We start from the raw sequence: 20,759 nt of genomic DNA on the forward strand, positions 1-20,759 counted from the left end.
AGCTCTCACCTCCCTCTGGGTTTAAGATTCCTCTGCCAACTCCTCGTGCTGCAGTGGTCTTACCACCAAGATTTTTGAACTCAGAACACCAGTTTATCAGTCCAGAAACCTATGAAATAATATTATGCCTGCAAATACATTATTGATACTGATGGAATTACAAACCTAGAAGCCTAAGTAGGCACAGAATGGAAAATACACTGAAAATCAGCAGTGGCAAAGAAAAAACAGCATTTATCTTAAATTCCATTTAAATGGCTGACATGGAATCAAGACATTGGGACTAGCTCTCTGCAGTCATTTTGTTCTGCAAACATTTTCCATAAATGTTTAGACATACGACTTTCCAGGTAACTCACTTTGAACTCCGAGAACGAACACAAAACATCATACATGAAACATTATCAGACCTTTATTTAGTGACTTTATCACTTGTTATTACGGTATGCTCTAGGTACACATAATGACATACAAATTGAGCCAAACTGTAGCACCTCAGGAAGTTGTAACTGAACTCCCCACCTGACTGTCATGACAACGTCTTATTCACCAACACTTGTTCATACACACAACGTATGTACTACAGTTTCTTATTTTAAAAAACTCTGGAGCTGTTCTTATTTCAATAATAGCAATCGTTCTGAGAACTGATTCAGAAGTTTCAGATACCAGTGAGTTATTATTTTTACGTGGACAATATAGTAGGCTGTGCTGTTAAAAAACCTCATTTTACCAATCTTCCTAACTACCTTTGGAGTAAAATGGTTCTCCAGCAATAGTCAGTGAGTAGCTCCATTCAACACTTAGTATTTGAGAACTATTTGAGTGTTATTTGCTTGTTATCTGTGTCCTACTGAGATGACAACTTGAAAAAGCTGTGACTGCTCTGTGAGGTCTGGTGAGCCCACAAACCAGTTTCAATTAATTTAAAGAGCAATCTTTAATCTAATGCAATCTTGGCTACAAGCACAGCAGTAAACTGAGTGCCATTGGACTCATAGCAGCTTTGCAGCTTTTCAATATAAGAGCAGACACAGCAACACCTACCTGGAGGGCCTGGAAGACCTGCTTGCCCTGGAAACCCATCCACTCCTGGGTCACCTGGCGGCCCACGAACTCCACTAGGACCTGGATATCCAACACCAGGAGAACCAGTTTCTCCACGATGGCCCTTGGAGCCAGGTAATCCTGGCAGTCCTTTTTCGCCCGGGAAACCTAGTCCACCATCACCCTGTGCACAGCAAAGACAGTTACAGCTGAAAATCGGGAAGATGTAGAAAGAACATACACCAATGTCATTTTAACAAATGCCTAAGAGTTTGGTCGCTTCCGTGCAAGGTTCAGATGGGCCTGGGAAGGTACACGGAAACCACTGTAAATTATCCACCATTATTTCAAAATGCAGGAAAACGCAGGGATTACTAAAAATAATATTTTATATTTTATTTGCCAAAATGTAAATATTGCATATGCTGAAAGATATTTACTTTCTTTTTAATTAAAAAGATTCTGGTGTGATTTTTCTACTCCAAGATTTGTCACAATTATGTCTACAGCGTCTTTTATCTCTTAGGACACAACATAGACCAGCATTACAGCCTACCCCACTACTGGAAGTGTATCTTTTGACTGGGTGGACAGAGGCATAACGAGTGCCAATTATTAATCCTGACCAAGACAAATTTGTGCTCAGGGACTGTGAGTTTTTTATGTATTTGGAGACTTATTGCAGGTCTAATCAGGACTAGTAAGCAAAGCCTTCCTATTGTCTCTGCTCCTTATTCCAATTCTGAAGCACTGCTGCTAAATTAATCTGAACTTACTGGAGGGCCTGGTGGGCCTGGCAAGCCTGGAAGTCCATCCCTGCCAGGGGTTCCTGGGATGCCTGAAGGTCCTCTAGGTGCTGTTGCACCACGGTCCCCAGGAGCTCCTCTGCCTGTTGCATAGGATGGATCCCCTTTCTCTCCCTTAAGGCCTGGAAGACCTTGCTGACCAGACAAAGCCTACAGATCAAAAAAGAAAAAAACAGGAATATGAACACGCAGAGAAAAGGCTTTGCTTCTTAAAAATGTCTTACAGACACAGTGACTGGAGCTAGAAAGAATCTCCAACAGGTTTCCTTTTGCATATATTACACTTTTTTTAAAAAAAAAAAAAAAAAAGAGCAGGTTTGATTATTTCCAGATGTTTAAATCAAGTCACTACAGCTTTACAGTGGCAAGCGAAACCCTGGTATATAGCACTATAATGACAGCAATCTTGGATGGCATCTGGGAACATCACTCAGGATATAACAGTGCCCAAGTATTGAATTTTCTTCCCTACTACTTAGTGTGCTGTATTTACTGACACTGATACAGATACTCTGAAGACAGATGACTGGTATCTTTATGGACTACAATTTTAAAAAGTAAATACTGCAAATAAGTAATACTCAGCACTTTGGAAAATCCTGTTTGTGATGGTTGCTGTTTCATAAAAAACACAACTCAACTCGCGCTGATGTATTTAGCATACGGCAGTTGAGAAGGAGACTGCATCTATGGCACGTAGCTTTTATAGGTATGAGCAGCGATGTGGAAAGATCTCACCATTCGATTTTTCAAGTCTTCTCTCCTTGCAGATGTATCTCTGCTTCCCCAGCCAGCCCTCACTTAGGAAGAACCCTAGGTCTAACCCATGTATGCCTACGACCAAGAAGCCTTGCGATGAAGAATCATTACTGGTTTTCTCTTGACTGTTAAATGTGCAGTCCTCCAAATTTAAGAATCATTTCTTCTCCCATTTTTAATAGGTGATAATTTCTCTACTTTCAGTGTCTTTTCACAAATCAGTTTCTGGGTTTGTTTGTTGTTTTTTTTTTTTTTTTTTTTTTAATCCAAACAAGTAGAAGAAACTATGCAAAAAAATGTATTTTGCTTTCACTACAATCAACACCAGCAATTGCACATGAACATTTTTTCTCCTTTAATTCATGACAACCAATATAAACTCTTCCTGCCTTACCGGAGGGCCTCGCAGTCCTGGTGTGCCCACAGTGCCTGGGTCTCCACCAATGCCCTTAATCCCAGGAAAACCAGGGCTTCCCGATGGACCTGGTGGACCTGAGATGCCTTTTAGACCAGCTCTTGTAACTCCTCCGTCACAAGCACAATCACCTGCCTCTCCTGGAAAATACAGTCAACACTCTAAACTCAGTTTCACATGGATGAAGACCCTTTTCAATTGCAAGAGCTCCAAACGCAGTATTTGATTCAATTAAGACAAAGCCATTCCCATATGATTTGATTTTGTGCCGACTCTGCTCAGGTGATGTGGGTGCCACGCAAGCAGAGCTCAGGTTTTGTCCAGGTTCATTTCTATGAAATGCCTATCACCAAATTACCTACTGTAGAATGAACCTTAGCACTTCTTGACCTCTTCCCAAAGGTTTAGACTGTCCTAAACAGATGGGTTTAGAAGAGTTTTAGGACAGAAGTCTTGTGTTTTTTTAAAGAGAGAGTTATAGCTCAGAGAAAGCAAATCCATACTCCCAGTCACAGCTGGTTACAATGACTCTCAGCTGAACTGTGTCTGGTCCTGGATCCAAACAATCACAAAGCACAGTGATGCCTGTGTCATCATGGCTTTTGCTGCTGGTCCTGTCACACATTAAGACCCAAATTCTCATCATTTTTAGCACAGAGGAGAATAAAATTAAGTTTCTGTCATTTCCAGACCATATTGCAAAAAAGTAGTGAAGATTTTATTTCTAAGTCTCATTATGGCTTTAAAGTATAACTTACTTAGCTAATTTTCTGGTGTGAGGTGTTTTTTATGTGCCTGCACAGAGCAGGAAGTAGGAAACGGGATTTTGCTGGCAGTGCTGGGCACAACTCTCTCTGAATTGTAAAGGCTATTGATTCCTTCAGTTTGTCTCAACCTCCTGTGATTTGTCATAAAGACACTTCCACCTCACCCCTTAGGATATTAGCTACGTGCAAATATCTTTCTGATGCCCAATGACTGCCAAAAGGCTCTCCCAAAACAAGAGTCAATTACCTTTGTAGCCCTTTGGACCCAAAGCTCCAGGCAGCCCTCTTTGTCCAGGCTCCCCTGGGGCCCCAGCCCTTCCGTCCAGGATCGTGTCTGGGGGGAACGAAGGGCCTATATGCAGAAAGACGACAAGCAAAAGCCATGAGAAGGCTGGATTTTCAGCTCATTAATTACTTACAATGTCAGTTATGCAACTGATAGAAATGGCACCGGATCAAACCACAACTGTGGAAGTTACACAAGGAGATGGAACTTGGTATCACAGGCTGCAGTCCTCTGCTGTGTGTCCTCTGCTTCTCATACAGAAAAGCAAAAGCTCCCACAATGTGGATGCAACAGAGTTTCATTCCTCTACTGCTCTACCATTGCACTTTTCAAAGCCTTAACAGCTGGCTGAAGAACTAACCAAAGTGTGAACAAAGTGAAGTGTAAAGAAGGGCAAATGACTTAGTTCATGGCAGATGTGCCTTTACAGTTCTGGGAGAAGCTGAGACTCATATGGATAGAAGTTGAAGGCACAAACCAACGTATTGGTGATTGCGATGACTGGCTATTGCCATTTTTGTTGGCACAGAAGCTATCCTATATGAGCAGTGACTCTGCTGCTGCTGGCGTGGTAGAGTCATCCCCAGGGCTACCCAATTCTGCAGAGCTCCTCGACTTCTCATTAAGTTGCCGCAGCTCAGGAAAGAGACTAAATGGCAAAAAGGTTAAGGAGACTTTCCCCATCCCTCCCTTTATTACTAGAGGATTATTTTCCACATCTCTTAATACGCTGAATAGAATGAAACATGAGCTGACAGAAACAGCAGCGGAAAGTGATCTAACACCATCTAAAACTCCTGTGTCTGAAAACCCTTCCCCTCGGTGACAACAGTAAGACGGAGTGCTGACCAGCACCCATCTGATGTTCCACGGAAACAAACTGCAACCATCAGCTAAAACCAGCTACAAGAGCTTTACAGACTCTGCAGAAAAATGAGCCGGATTTGACTAGCGAACAGTTATTGATAAGAGAGCGTTTATTTCTTCTCCACAGAAAATAATTTCATCAGACCATGCTCATTGGCTCCATTGCTGCAGTGTGCTCTGTTTTGAAAGGTTGGCTCTCAAAAATAAAACAGGCTGTTTGAACTCTGTTTATGGCAGAATGGTAAAATGCAAAGTTTGTGTAAAACCAACCCTTTTCTTGTAATATTCAATTTCTCAGGAAAACAAAACAATGCATAATTAATCCAAATAGAGCATCCATACAAATGAACATGGAAAAATAAAATCACATTTCCTTAGGTCTGAAAACTGTCTCTTCAGGCATCCTATCTGATTCCTGGTACCCAAAATACCTACTCACAAGACTAGACGTTTACTGCAGGTGCTCATAAGGTCATAGTCTATTCTCTATCTAAGCTAGCAGGAGATGAGCCTACAATGTCCAAGTCCTCTGTGTCATAAATTGTGTCTACACAACTTTGTGCTTCAGTCTTTCAGGCTCTGACAATAATTAGCTGTATTTTCTTACTTCAGAGGGGTGGTATTTATTTAAATACATACCTTACTTCAGAGGGGGGTATTTATTTAAATATAAATACGTATTTAAGATTGTGAGTTACAATCACAATGAGGTGTCAACTAAACATTTAAGATTTACAGATGAATAATCCTCACTGGCAAAGAAATAAATCCATAAATGATTACTTTTCTTGTTTCACTCTGAATCCAATATAAAAACAAGATGTTAAAAATATACATACGTGGTGAACCAGGCAATCCTGGTGCTCCTGGCAGACCCGGTAAACCATCTCTGCCAGTAGTGCCTGGCAATCCAATCGTTGCTCTTCCTGGTTCTCCCACTTCACCCTTCACACCAGGAATACCTGGAGACCCTCCAGGGCCCATTCCATCTAGACAACAATGACACAATGAGCAGCCTTCCAGCAGCAAAACATTCCAATATTTTTAATGATAAGAAAATTACTGTTGTGCCCTGAACTGCTAGCTCTCTATTGCAAATATGAAAAGCCATTTAAAAAAATAAATTTTCAAAAACATTTGCCATTATTTAAAATGTAGGGAAGGTTCTGTCAATCAACTCATTCAAAACGGAAATCAAACAACCAATCTCCTGTGTACACTGCTACACCAAATACTCATGCCTGCAGAACCACCTGGTCTCTAACCATTGTGGGACTAATTCTGCTCCCATACTTGGTTTCCCTGTGTGTCATCCCTGCCTCCTACGTCTCACACAGCAGCCTGCAAATCAGCCAGCTGAAGGAGCAGGGAGAGGCTTGCTCCAATACCTTCACCATCTCCAGGCCACTACCCAGAGTCTTCTCAGCAGCAAACACAGAAAACAGTCTTCTAAGGGCACTGTTAGCAGCTGCTTTACCTCTCTCCAGGCCTGGAAACCCTGGAGCTCCTGGAAGGCCTGGTAAACCGCTGATCCCTTCATCTCCTGGAGGACCAGGTACTCCCGGGTTTCCAGGGTCACCCGGGGCACCTATTAGACAAATACAGAAAAACAAGGAGGAAAATCTCATGAGAATTTCTGCTGTAAGACCCTGTCCAGTCAGCTCCTTCGGTGGCCACTGATCTCATTGACAGCAAAGGTTGCAAACCCACTAGCAGCACGCCTGTTAGTCAAAGTTAACAATAACGGGAGAAATTTCTCCTGACCTGTTAGTGGTTGTTTCAAACTTGACTGCATGTGAAGGAGGAAGAATAGGAGAGATGGTACAATTTGTCCCCTTACCTTTATAGCTTCAGAGACTGTTCCCATCCAAGCCTCACTCAGCTGTGGCACTAATTAAGCTCGTTTTCCCAACAATATTCTTACCACACTGAATGACAAATAACAGCAGAACGACATTCAGAGTACCCATTTCCAAGCAACACCAGGAAGCCGTTTTGCCTTAGTGCACTGAAGACAGACACACAGCACTTCCCCGTGCTCACACACAGTCAGCCCCCCAGGAACTAAGTTTCATTCTGCCTTGAAACAGATCATTCTGCAATGTGGGGAAGAAAGGTTTATTGTAAACTCTGAAGTTATAAACATGGGACAAAACGTATCTGTATGCCAACAATATAGAAATTAAAGGAAAAATAACAATTGGGTTAGACTCAGTACACCATGTGGAAAAGTGGTGAAATATAGTAAGAAGGAAAGCTGGATCAGAAAAAGTGCTTTAGATGAGTTCCAAACCAAAATGGAAACAGGTACCTGATACGACTACACCTTCCCTGTCAATAACGATGGGAGGGCCTGGGGGACCAATGTCACCTAATTCACCCTGTAGAAGAAAACAGATTCATGCCACACTCAGACAGGTGATGGAGGGGAAGACTGCTTGTCAGGAAACAGCCTGTATTATGGTAGCCATGGTCATTCACCAACTAACCATCATTCTTTGTCTTGGTGAAGAGTTCACTCTGTTCTTCTGCTATTCACAATCACCTGCTGTCCTGACCTATCTCCTTCCCATCTGATGAAACTGATGGCTGCTTCAGGTAAAGTGTTTGCTACTGTCCAGCTGCCCTCTGAAGGCATCCTGTTACCTCGACAGGAAGCACGGGCACATATATATCGTGTACAGGAGACCAGATATCATATCAGCATATTGGCCAATATCAGGTAGACTATATTTGTTCACCTTGTGGTAAAAGTGAGAGAGCTGCTATGAACATACCCCTTTTTAACAGCATTCCTCACTGCAGCTATCTGTTGCCTAGGAATCCTGAATTTCAATAATAAGAGCTTCCAGAAAAATTTATTCCTCCATAGAATCATCCAGGTAGAACAAGCAAGTTGAGACAAACTGCAGTATCATTCCTTCCTCTCACTCTAACACAGTATCAAATCCTCTTTTGAAATAGCAAGTGCAAAATCTGACTGTTGTCCAAATTGCCATCATATTTGTACTATTTTAAGTCATGAAGTTAGATGAGTGAACATTGTAAAGGTATTAAAATATCTGCATGTTCATAGTTCAGCAGCCATTCATTTTTACCCTTAACAATAAAGTAAATGAGGAACTGAAACATACTGAAAATTAAAGTGATGCAGAGGTAAAGAAGAGATTTGATTGGGGTGATGATACTTATTTTTATTTATTCATGCAAATATATTTTAAAAAGCAATGCTTTAGATATTTTCATGTGAGAAGTTACCTTCATGCCTTCGACTCCGTCCAGTCCTGGATAGCCTGGAATACCTGGATGACCCTGCAAAGTCACACAGGGAACACTGTTACACAGTGAGACAATAAGTGGCATTATTTGTTAGCTGAGACATCTGCAGTGTCTGGACTTTAATCACAAACTCAATACATTGTCCTACCAAACATTTGCAGAAGAAATAAAGGAAGAGGAATCTGATGGCATCAACTTCTCAGCACTCACAAAACACCAGAGTTCCTTTAGGCCTCTTTGTGCTGGGAAGATGGTGAGAACTTCTGAGCAGGCTTCCCAGCTATCCATTCCTGGTAGCATTCTCAGAGACACCAAAATTCCCCTTCTAGGTGTGTACGACTGGAAATCTACACAGAATTGATCTACTGTTCTCTATTGGGTAGCATATTCAACCTGGTCCAGTATGGATGGCAAATCCCACCGCCACCGCAGACAAAATGGGATATTCCAAGAGCTCTGGAGCTTAAGTTTAAACCTTGCCTGTGATTCTGAAGTCTTGGACAGCTGTAAGCCCCAGTATAGCCCATACATGGTATTGTTGAGAAACCTGTCATAAAGGGCCTGGTTTTAATCACATAATTTTAAAATATAGCTATGAGCTAGATTATATGGGAGATACCATTACTTTCGGTATATCTCGAAAAGGACATACATAAAACAAAATATACAAGAAAGCAACTGAATTTTAGGCTGCAAAATGAAAATTGTATTTCTGAAAGTTGCTTTCTTGAACAACTTCCACTGCTGTATCTGCAAATGGAGGTGCTTTAGCACCTTCTCAGCCACTTGACCATCTGGTCATTTCTACCCTCAAAAGGGGAAAAGTGGGAGAGTTGATTCTTCCAGGAGGAAATGTACAATTTCCAATCTGTGGAGGTGGTCCTTTGAATACGTAAGGATAACTAGAGAGACAGTTAAAGGGATCTAGAGTTTTACATGGACTTTCTAGTCAGCTCTCACTAGTTTAATAAGGCAGGTGCATTCACCCATCGGAGAACTTAGAGCCACCAGATAAAGTCAGTAGATCTTTAGCAGTTGGATGGCTTCTGTAATTGCAAGTACATTAAAAAATAAAAGAATTTTCACCTTTCTCCCTGGAATCCCATCAGATCCATCCAGTCCCAAAAGACCCTAGAAGAGCAAAAAAACATTAACTTTCAGAGGATCCCTCTCAGTCTGGTCTTTTATATCAGGCTCCAAATACCTCAGCACCAAAGAACAAAAAGGTAAACCTTTCAAAAGCAGATGCCACCACTGATTTTCCATATCTCCCAAATATTAACAATCGTAATTGAAAGAATCCAGTAGAATAACTGATAAAAGAAGTCTTATCTTCTTTAGTCATTGTCTTTCTAATCGGCAGTTCAAGTTCAAGTCCCAGTGTCTCAAATCACTAGGAAGTTAGGTAGCTAGTTTGCAATTGTAATGCCATGAAACCTGACACAATCAAGACTTTCTATCTTGACAATATATTCTACACATGCGGAACAGAATGCCTTGGTCTTCCTGTTGTGTCTAAACATGTCTCTGCAGGGTCATGGTGGTTTGAAGAACCTACGGCTGGCATGGAATTGAGCATGCTGTTAGCTCCTATATTCACTGACTAGTTAGACCAACATTTATTGCCAGCTTGCCCATCCCATTTCTTCCTCAAATATCTACCTGTGTTCTCTCATGGCTAGTTCTGGCACTGGTTAAATGCTTCCTAAAGCCCCTGTGAGGCCTCTTTATTATGTTCATTTGGACACTGTGCAAGCTCCCTTTTCTGTGAAGCTTTCAAACTGGCAAAACACAGGCCCTGCAGTATCAAGAACTCCACTAAATAATTCCATTATGATTTTTTTGGACTGCCTTGTCTGCATAGATCTTTCATCTCACCTTTACTCTCAGACTTTACTGAGATAAGAACTATCTATTGGTTCTGTTGTTGTACGGCGCTGGCTACTATGGGACCCAGTCTTACGTCTGAGACTCCTACATGATTTGGGAATGCTTCAGGAATGCTTCTGTTGATGAAAGGTCCACCTCATGTGTTCGAGAACTGGAATTTAAAGACTTTGTAAAGTTACCTACCCTGCCACCTGGTAAACCAGGCACACCTTTTTCTCCTTTTTCTCCAACACCTCCAAAGCCCTGAGGAAAAATGTCAACATTAAATCTGTGATCTGTTTGGAATTGAATAGCACAGCCACGAGACAAAATGAGCACAAACCCACCTATAAACATAAACAGTACAACAGAGAGACGGGGGAACTGACTGTTTCTGCTGGGACTCTTTTGCCCCAGAAAGAAAACCTGTATCCACCAGAGTTGCCAGGATGTACAGTACACTATCTTCTTCATTCCCCATGAGTTCCATCTCTCAGTAGAAGGTGCAAGTAACTCCACGCTATGAACAGCAAAGTCCTGCCACTGCTACTCTGTAATGCATTCTACATTCAGAAATTATTTCACATCTCAATTCTTAAGTGCAGTAGTTCAAGAGAGTGCTCAGAGCACCCTTTTTAATTTCTAAAGCCTACGAATGACACAAAACTAGTATTTTCATGCTTGACATTTGGAAATGTTTGGTGGTTTTCCCAGTCAGCAAGAAGTATCAAATCCAGAGATAGAACACCAGGATTTAAATACTGCAAGAGTTACAGTAGTTAAGCAATTTTCAGGCTTCAATCTTGAAATATCTTATGGCTGTAGTTAAGTTCACGCATATGTTCAATCCCACCAGTCTCAATGGGCCTCTTGTGATGCACAAAGCTAAACATGCACATAATGGAACATGTCCAGAAAGGCTCATAACAAACTGTGCTTCACGTTCAGGTTTTTCTTGCACGTCTTTCTATGAAGAACATCTGTACGTTGAAAAATCTGGCAAACAATTTATCTTATTAGTCAGAAGTTCCCCAAAATATTTATTCCCTAAACTTATCAAAATAACCTGTGTTTACAAAAGGTTATACGCTGGGAAATAGCTCTCTGCAATCCAGGGATAAATTGTTGTTCTTCATTCATACAAAGAAGATGCTACACATTCCTGAGTTTATGAGTGCTAATGTTAAACAGCCCATTTTAAAACTGCATATATACAGACAGACAGAAAGATCTGCTTGTACTTTACAACTTTAAAGTAAAATAACAAAAAACATGTTTGGACATTATTAAGGGGAAAAAATAAGATTTAAAAAAAATATATATAGCTCTCCGCGGGACCTCAAGAAACACTGCCATCACGTGGCCATGTAAAGAGTATGTCTACTTGCAGATGACATCTACTGAAGCGATGGCTGCTTTGTAACGTCTACAGTAGGACAGCATTATCTCCTTTGTATCTCCAGGACAAAAAACCCCCTATCAGGTTACAGTTACATTTTTCAAAAAGTCTTGTGGACGTTTTAATCAGACTTTCAAAGCACTCTGATGCCTAGGAACTCCTGTAGAGACTTTGTGAGCTATTCAGAGGATGTGGAACCTTCTAACCCATACTAGGCATATATTAAAAACTCTCCTCTATCCTTACCGGCAGGCCAGGCAATCCTTTGTCTCCAGGGAATCCTTGAGGGCCTGGCTCACCCTGACAAGGGGAAGAGATAAACACAATAAATCACTGTGCCCATGAACGCAAGACTTTCCTCAATCTACCCATCATGCTCCCGACTCCTAAAGTAAGGCCTTGTGATTTGTTTGTCAGCAAGTACACTTGATTTGTGTCATCATGTGCCAGTTTCAGTGACTCTCAGCACAGTGCTGGTGCATGCAACAGACTGGGAGCACTTCCCATGTCTTCGAAGTCCACTACTTGGGAACTGTTGTTCTACTGTCCTCCACTGCTAGAAGTCAAACCAGAAGCATTTTATATCGTCATCTAGGGAACTGGAACATGCACAGTATTTCACGGAAAGCAGCAAAATAATACATGATGAGACAACATAATGTCCTCACAATCCTGCTTACAAATTCAAGAGTGAGCCAAAAGGAATGGCACTTGTTTGAATCTCACCTCATGCTAATGTAACTCCACCAAGTGAGACAGTATCTTTCATGACTTACGTGTAGGCAAGCTCAGACTGTGCTCCCAAACCAGCCTCTATAGGTCCCAGATTAATTCAGCATGCCTAAATTTCACGTATGCAGGGAATCTTTAACTCAAGATCCACACAGCTTTTACAAAAGCATTGATGAGATAAATATGTATCTCAGTAAATACCCAGATAACAAAGTAAAGGCGAGGAATCTGATTATTTCAGAGTAGTGTGCATCATAGCCAAAGCAAAAGAGCTGGAGCTTTTTATTTATTTTTCTAAAAGGATTTGGGTTTTTTTGCTTCAGTGGACAAAATTTCACAGGTCTCCAGAAACAAACTACAGTTCATCTATTTTTAGGATTAATGATGAAAACTTTTAAATAGCTTTCAGATTTTTCCTTCTGAGAGGTATGTGTTCTCCAGTGCTCCACAATGCTCTGAGCTAGCAATGTTTTTATTCAATAGCCATCTGGCAGATTAAACTAGTATAGAAAATTATTTTGATTTGGAAATGTAACAGCCTTCCCTGTTCAGTAATTTCATTCAGCCTTGAATGAAGGAGCATGGGTATGGGGAGAGTTTGTAAAGTGAATTTACAGACCTTTTCTCCTTGTTTCCCTTTTGGAAATCCCATGAATTCCAGTATTCCAGTGGATGGTGGGGGACCTGGAGGACCAGGCAGCCCTACATCGCCCTGATGGGAAAAGAGGAAGCGGTTAACATAGACATTTATTTGATTTCCTATCAAAGTGGCTTGTGAATCAGAAAAAAGCCACTCTAATTATATCCCACGTAAATAATATCTGCATGCCTGAGTGCTGGCACAGGAGTTTGGTCACGGTAGCCAAAAGATCAGACTAAAAATTAAGATGAATAAAACACATTAAGTCTGTTTCAGAAGGGTTGTAGATATAAAATATGGCAAGAAAAAAAAAAAAAGGCTCAGTTTTTGAATCAGCAGCAAAACATTCCAGAAAAGCTTTGGGGAGAAATATGAAAGAAAAGAAGACAAGACACAAATAGAAATGTAGAATGCTGAGAACCAATTTTAACAGCAGCAGAATAAGTCCCAAATTGAGAAGTTTGAGAAGCCCCATTATGCCAGTGCAAATTCTCACACAGACTGCAGGTCACTCATTTAGGATAGCGAGACTATAAATTATACATCAGTTGACCCAAAGAATATTCTGAAAGCCAAAAAGAATGAAGTCAGTAGAATAATTCAATACAAGAGTTGAGGGTCCAAAGAAACCGAAATAAAGAGATTCAAAAGATGTCTAAGGACCTCATGCCTCGATAGCCATAAAAACACTGAGCTGAACTGAGATTTACCCCTTTTCATCCAGAAAAACCCCCCATCCTTTTTTTTTTGTGTACCAACAGATAAGGAACTAGCAACACTCTTTAATATTTGAACTGTCAATCAGTCCAAGAGAAGAAAAGAAAAAAGTAAAAGAAGAAAATGCTACAATCTAGTCATTTTCTAGAGGATCAAGCTATGATGTAACAGTAGAGTATTATTTCATGATCTTTCCAGAACAGAACAAGTCTTGCGTACCTTTTCTCCTTTCTCTCCTTGAAAGCCTAATCCCATGTTACCCTAGGAGAGAAAAACAGCAACGATGAATGAATAAAAACCAGCAGCAACAACAGCATCACTATCACCTGTCATCACCACAGCACTGTTAAAAAAGCCAACCATCAGGTGTAGAAAGAAGACAGGAAAGGTAGGTACTTACTTTTGGACCTGGTGGCCCCGGGGGACCCATCGGACCCTGAATGTGAACGAAATTGAGATTTTATTTCTTTTGGCTTAATTAGGATGCACACAATTGGAGCAATGCTGGGATCTGCAGCGGTATCTGAACTTTCATCTCTTGCCCCCAAAGCAAAAGTAACTGATACATGTGATCTCAAGTCTTCACGTCTACAATAGACAGCATAGCCCTTTGGTACTGTGGTTAATTAAGAACAAACTTCAGTATAAAAGCAAGGAACACGTAGTTCACTTTTACCTCTGCCCAATGGAAACTCTCTTCCAGTATCTTGAAAAAGCAACTTTTTAGCATATTTCCTTATGACAAAGGCTCCAAATATGCAGAGGTCAGCATATCCTCTCTAGTCCCGAGATGAGGAGGTGCTCAGAATGGTATAACATAGTGCTTGTAGACAGCAATCCAAGGCTTTGCTGGAGCCCTCATTCATCATTGCTGCTCTAACACTACTCCAGAGAGGAACCTTCCTTTTTGTGATTAGACTAAACTGTTTAAGTTCAAGTATTCTATGCTTGAAGTCAGCTATGCTCAGTCCTTTTAGATGCACACACACTTTTGCTCGTTGTCATGACACAAATACAGACAAGGAGGGAAAACTGCCAACATTTTCAACTGCTCTGTCAACAAGTGCAACAGTTGAGGTCTCTTACCTGCAAACCTGGTAATCCTATAGGGCCTGCAGAACCTATGGGACCTGGAAAACCTTTTGGGCCCTATAAGAAGAACATAGGACAAATACAGAACGTGTAGCACTTACCCCATCAAACCCCAACCAAAGACAAAGTGAGTCTCATTAAGTAATATCATTACTTAAACATTAAGTAATATCATTACTTAAACATTAAGTAATATCCTCTAATTAAGTATGCCAATTTAAACACTGTAACAATCCATTTCATATTACTAGATGTATTTTGAAAATCAAAGTTACAGAGTTCAATGGTAGAAGGGAGTTTGATTTGGAAAAGGAAAAAACGGGACAAGGTAATAGCAAAAATCTGACTTCCTCTACCTTAATGTGGATCCACTCATACCATTACAAAGCTGGAATTGCTCGTGCTACTGGTGTTGCACATGTAAATACATGGTCCACTAATATGAAAAGTGTCTTTGAGAACAAATAGAAGAAAAATTACCTACTTAATATTCTTTAAAATCATTATTCCTCAAACTAAGTAACTTACAGAAACTCCATCCAATCCAGGAAGACCATTTTCTCCCTAAAAATCACAAATGCATGAGTAAAAATTACACTGTGTTATTGCAACAAACTATAAGGAACATTACGTTTGTATAAATAGAAATATTTGCTGTTAGTTAATATTAGATCAAGTGTAAATGGGAAAATATTTTGCCACCTGTGCTTCTGTATTTAAATTGGGTAAAGGAGAGATTCCAAAACTCTGGAGAAATTACAACCATTTTGTTTATGAGTAACAAAAGAAACTAAAGTGGCATGAAAATAAATTTGAATTAATTGTAAAAACACTGGAAAATACACTATAAAAACTTTCATTACAAAACTACTATAAAATATGTACAAGGATACAATTATTATATAAAATTATCTGTATTTCCCATAAATACTGAAGTAAATAAATAAATACCTATTTAGCTCTTATCAATTTATGAGTGTATATAACGTGGGTAGAATTTTAGAAAACTTCTTAATTTTGAACCAACAAAGTCAGTGTGAGGGGCCTTACATGACAGAATAATTTTCTTAATATTTTCAATATTTAATGAAGCACGAGGCTGCAAAGTATACTAAATTCAGAACCACAGAGGTACTGAATCCTTTGCAGATTTATTCCAAACCTAGTATTTCTGGCAAAAATCAAAACTATGGTAAGTTGGTGAGTGTTTGTTTCAAGGCAACAAAGCACCAAATCTCTTACACGAGCATATTCAAGAATCTATTCACTGTTCTGAACAATAAACTGAAATTGTCTGTCCATAGTTTGTACAGGAAATAAAATTACAGACTTGATACAGGCATTTCAGGGGGAGGTCCTTATTGCATAGAGAGAGCAAAATCCTGACTCCACAGCGGCAAAGAACGGAATAGTGTGAGTGCGATACGACATTCATGTATTTAAACTGAGAATACGGCTGATTACTTAACAGTACCTCCCAACACAAAACGCACCGAGAGGCAGCTGGGATCTCACAGCAGAAATCTTAACCTGCACTTGCGAGTTTCCTGAGCTGTTATTTCAGCAGACCTGGCACGTGCAAAGATGTCAGGTACAGGAAAGTTCCGAGTGTAAGCGAAGGGCCCGTCCTTTGCTACATCTGCATCTGGAAACACATCTGCTGCCTCATACAAGTCAGGATACGCTTACAACAAATTCCTCACATCACAAACGAACGGTGCTAGCTCTCCAGGGCCAAGTGAAAGACCAGCAACTACACTGAGCAGTAACAGGATGAGCAATGTCCCAGCATACCAGTATGGGATGAACGAGATGTCTGCAAAGACCAAGCAGCTCCAAGTTCTGAGAGTATTCTGTGTTGTCATTAGCGAAGTTTTTATAAGACCTTTTTCACAGCTCTGCATTCAGACTTATCCAGGATACTCACGTCTAACATCATGAGTAATCTAACTTGCAGCATCAGCCCTGCAAACTGTAGGACATCAAAGTGTTTCTTGTGCTGCATTTTCTCCTACGTGATGACCAGTCTTACCTTCAATCCTTTAAGACCACCTTGAGCAAAAACGGGTTCTCCTTTAAGGCCTTTTGGGCCAGGACGACCCTGATGAAAAAAAAGTAAAAAATAAATTTCTGGGAAAAATACTGATGAAGTTTTGAAACCGTTTGTATTCAGCATAATGAACAAGGCAAACTCCTGGCTCCAGTAAACTGCAAAAGTACCACTGCAGCTTTGGCACAGCTGATCCAAGCAGCTGTCTTTACCAAAAATGTAATCCTACAAGCATTACAAAATAGAAATTTGAGCAGCAGGTATGAATAAATCAGTTACTTTAGAATGTAGTACTTTAATTAGATCTTATTTCTTCAGTATTTTTCAATATCATTTGAATTTCAAGTCTGGATGACATGTAAAGATGTCTCAGCACTGTTTAGAAATGCCGAAACAAATGGCTTTATTCACACGTGTCAGCTGTATTTTCCTCTTTCCATGTATATGTGCAAAAGAGTTCCATTACATATATGATTAGTCACACAACCTCTGCTTCTAAGACCAGGCTTCTAATGTGAACAAATATTCAAATATTTGTCAAATATTTTAATATCAAGTTAAATATTTTTTGCTTACACTTAAAAAATAACCATGTACTTTTATAAAAGACTACAATTCCCAAAAGCATCAAAGAGTGGAGTTGTTATAACTAATCCTACCCACTTAAAACACAGGACAGAGCATGACCCAGCTACCTTCACTTCCTCTACAGTCAATGCAGAAAAATGGATGTCTCCAAAGACAATTCATTCTGAAAGGCAGAGTGGGAAATTTCTCTCACAATTACCACTCTCTGTAAGAGGGGAGTCCAGGTGAATAGATTAGACACCTAACTTGAAGGTGTCCAATGCGGACTAGATAAAACTCCAACCTGGTAGAAGCGTTTTCAAAAGCAAAACACATACCCTGGCAAGTAAATCTTACTGACACGCAGTGAGCCTGAAGCTTTTGGCTATCTTAAGACCTGAAGGCAGGCATGCAATATTTGATGCAGAGACTTGAAGGTGTGATAACATCCGTCCCTGAATCAGCATCCACTAACTCGAATTGTGCCAGGTGGAAGATGTTTGACGTTTCATGGTTCTTAAAAAACTTGATCGTGGTTTCTTCTGAGTTAGCTTGAATACTGCCAGTGACAATGGTATAACTTTGCGTGGGGGCATACTGAATTCACAGGATCTTTGTTTTATCCTCAGAGTGGAATTTCAATAAGAAAATGATACTGAGCTCTAACGATGCTAATAAACCTAGGGTTATTAGGGTTCTTCCTAAGTACTTGGGAGTTACTTTCTAACAATGGCATGAAAAGCAAATCCTGGCTTAGTGACTACAAAACACCACATTCGAGCTGGGACGTACAGGCAGCCCAGGGAGGCCAGGAAACCCATCTGATCCAGAAACGCCAGGACTCCCAGTGGTACCATTGCAGCCATCGAGGCCAGGCAGACCTCTAGGTCCAGATTGCCCAGGGTGACCCTGTGTAAAGGCGAAAAAGAGAGAATGACTGACAGGATGCATTATTTTATTAGTAACATTGTCTCCAGAAAACTGACATCTTCCAAACGGCAACGCAAGACAAAAGAAATGCACAACTCCCACTCAAGTTCAGACTGCAACAGAACTAGAGCAGAACTTCTCTGGCCAGCATTGTTTGTCCTCTCCAAAGCTTAAATCCTAGAACACTGGCTGCATTCATTTAATTACCTTTTTCTCCAAGGGATAATTTTCTGAAGTACATAACTTGTGCATGAGTAGGTCCCGAAAGGGCAATACTCATCCCACAGCAGTCTGAAATATATGGCATATAACACAGTGTGAAAGAGCACGCAAGGGTGCACCTGACACCAGGAATGAAAGTTGCTCCTGTAAAAACAAGGGCAGAGGCAGACTCAACAATACTGAGCATTTATAATTCCAATCTGCTTAAAGTTTCAGAGACTTCTCTTCCTCTCCAGTGTGTATCCTCTCCTTCAATAGCTCAACAGATGTTACAGCTCCAGCATCAGGCCATTCAAGCAAAACAGCCTTTCTTGTTATATTAAACTTAAAACCTTAGGCAAAGCGACTGGGGGAAAAACCTAATTAAACTAACAACATTTAAAATAAAGTATTTGTAATGGTCAATTATTAATCAAGCAGAGTAGAATACAATTGTACCTAATTCTGATTTCACACCTCTTTTGCCCTGGTATAGCTCTACTAATTTGACTGGAGTTTACTCAGCATGGTTCTGGTGCAAAGGAGATCAAGTTTGAGACTTCAGTTACTTTTTCTTCAGCGTCACATGGGCACGCGTAGGCACAAGGCAGAAAGGCAGAACTGTCAGCCACACTGCCCAGGTTTCCAGCAGCGACTTATTCTACCCTCCTTATCACAGAAATGAGTTCTGTGGCACTAAAAGACAGTGTTTCATGGCAGGAAGTAAAATGAAACTTACGGAGATAGTATCAGTAACCGACAGTTCTCTCCCTCCCCTCTGTACACCCTGATCTTGGCTCATCCCAAATGTACTTTTGTTTGATCCCAAAGATTCATCCTTAAGATATTGCATTAAACAAGTTATGACTCACACTAGGAAAGTAAAAAAAATAAACGTGGATAAAATGGAGATAAAGCAGAACATTAACAATCCTTCATGCCTGACACTTAAAACAAAACACATTTGTGTTGCCAAAGGTCTTCCCAGTCCAAGCCAATAGCATGTGCTCTGACCAAACTCAATGAGAGCTTTGCAGTAACGTAAAGCCTTTTATCTAAGGATCTTAAAATGCCTTGCGAAAATGTGGGAATGCTATAATCTTCATTTTACGGATGAGAAGCTAGGGGCACACAGTAGCAGAGTGACTTTCCCAAGGATGCAGAGCAATTTGGGCCATAATTACGGACTCAAGCTGATCACTGCTCTCAGGAGGGCCGTTGCACACTCCTGCTTGCTCACACCAACCTCTTCCCTGTGCTGGCATAAGCACAGGCAGAATAGGCGAGTCGGAGCAGGAAACCAACACAGCTGAGAAATAAATGTTCTGTTTCTTAATGGGGTTAATTTTCAGCCAGATGAGCTCCTTGGTCCAGCTCGTTTGGCAACTGCACTGCGATTTGTGCCAACAAAATGGAGAGAAGAGGAGAGAGCCCGGATCTGCTCTCCATCAGTCAATAAGGTGCAAACTGAATGAACGCAAAGTGTGTCTGTTACAGGATCAAGGTAGCTCACCCAGGCAAGTTTAAATTTGAGATTAAATAAGGCCTCGGGACATGGAATGAAGTCATCCCAAAGCATTCGCACCAGGCACGATGGCATATATAGTACCAGTTGCCCTGATGATTAAGTCTACTTGTCAAAACACCCACATGTGGTGTGCAAGCAGGGACTTGCCAAGCCCTGGTAAAGTGACAGGAGAGGGCTGAAGCACCAATTTATTGCCACTCCTGTTTGTTTCTTAGAAATTATTTCATTTGGTTCCCAAAGCTGGAATAAATCAGTGGCAATCCACTCTCCTTCATCCATGCAGGATGCCATAGCCAAGAGCAGCAAGTCTGGTGGGACAGGCTGTGACTGCAGAGGGAGGCCAGTGTGGTCAACGTCTACCAGGTCTTTCACTTTATTTGCAGCAGCAACGAAACCAGAAGCTATTTGGGACAAGTGCACATGTATCTGGTTACAACATAAGGTGACCAGCTGCAGGGTTTAGCGAAGCTCAACAGCCAACATCTGCCCCTCAGAGCTAGACAACGGGGAGCCAAGCTGCTAAGTCTTTACTACTGGCCAAGAGCCAGCCCATGGCAGGCAGCTGGCTGATGGCCTCATGTCTTGGGAAACACTTTGGGTGAGAGCTCCTAACTCTTGGACCAATAGAGTCTGTAAGTGGCCCAAAGGATTTTGGTATCCTCTTAATATGTGAGAAGGGCTCACAAAGAGAGTATATGAAGTATGCTGACCACAGTGATTTCTTCCGTGTATTAAATAAATCTGTGGCCCTGTCACTTAATCCCCTGGCATCCATGTCCGTGGTTCTGAGCCAAAGCACGACACAGAC

At 40.9% G+C, this 20,759-nt stretch overlaps 1 protein-coding gene across 1 annotated transcript in view; it reads right to left on the reverse strand.

Annotated features, from left to right (window-relative positions):
* The window catches only part of COL4A6 (collagen type IV alpha 6 chain), a 136,193-nt gene that overhangs the window by 21,887 nt on the left and 93,547 nt on the right, over positions 1-20,759 (reverse strand). The window contains exons 6-23 of the mRNA XM_086619911.1: positions 18,085-18,201; positions 16,708-16,776; positions 15,204-15,239; positions 14,670-14,732; positions 13,984-14,019; positions 13,803-13,844; positions 12,846-12,938; positions 11,741-11,794; positions 10,300-10,359; positions 9,313-9,357; positions 8,206-8,259; positions 7,259-7,328; positions 6,425-6,535; positions 5,787-5,936; positions 4,042-4,146; positions 3,007-3,167; positions 1,824-2,003; positions 1,048-1,231 (exon numbers count right to left, since the gene is read on the reverse strand). Coding sequence (XP_086476037.1) covers positions 1,048-1,231; positions 1,824-2,003; positions 3,007-3,167; positions 4,042-4,146; positions 5,787-5,936; positions 6,425-6,535; positions 7,259-7,328; positions 8,206-8,259; positions 9,313-9,357; positions 10,300-10,359; positions 11,741-11,794; positions 12,846-12,938; positions 13,803-13,844; positions 13,984-14,019; positions 14,670-14,732; positions 15,204-15,239; positions 16,708-16,776; positions 18,085-18,201 — 1,630 coding nt within the window. The remainder of the gene's footprint in view (positions 1-1,047; positions 1,232-1,823; positions 2,004-3,006; positions 3,168-4,041; positions 4,147-5,786; positions 5,937-6,424; positions 6,536-7,258; positions 7,329-8,205; positions 8,260-9,312; positions 9,358-10,299; positions 10,360-11,740; positions 11,795-12,845; positions 12,939-13,802; positions 13,845-13,983; positions 14,020-14,669; positions 14,733-15,203; positions 15,240-16,707; positions 16,777-18,084; positions 18,202-20,759) is intronic.

Source organism: Tauraco erythrolophus, chromosome 13 (genome assembly GCF_009769465.1).
Source record: "Tauraco erythrolophus isolate bTauEry1 chromosome 13, bTauEry1.pri, whole genome shotgun sequence".
NCBI classification, from domain to species: Eukaryota; Metazoa; Chordata; class Aves; order Musophagiformes; family Musophagidae; genus Tauraco; species Tauraco erythrolophus.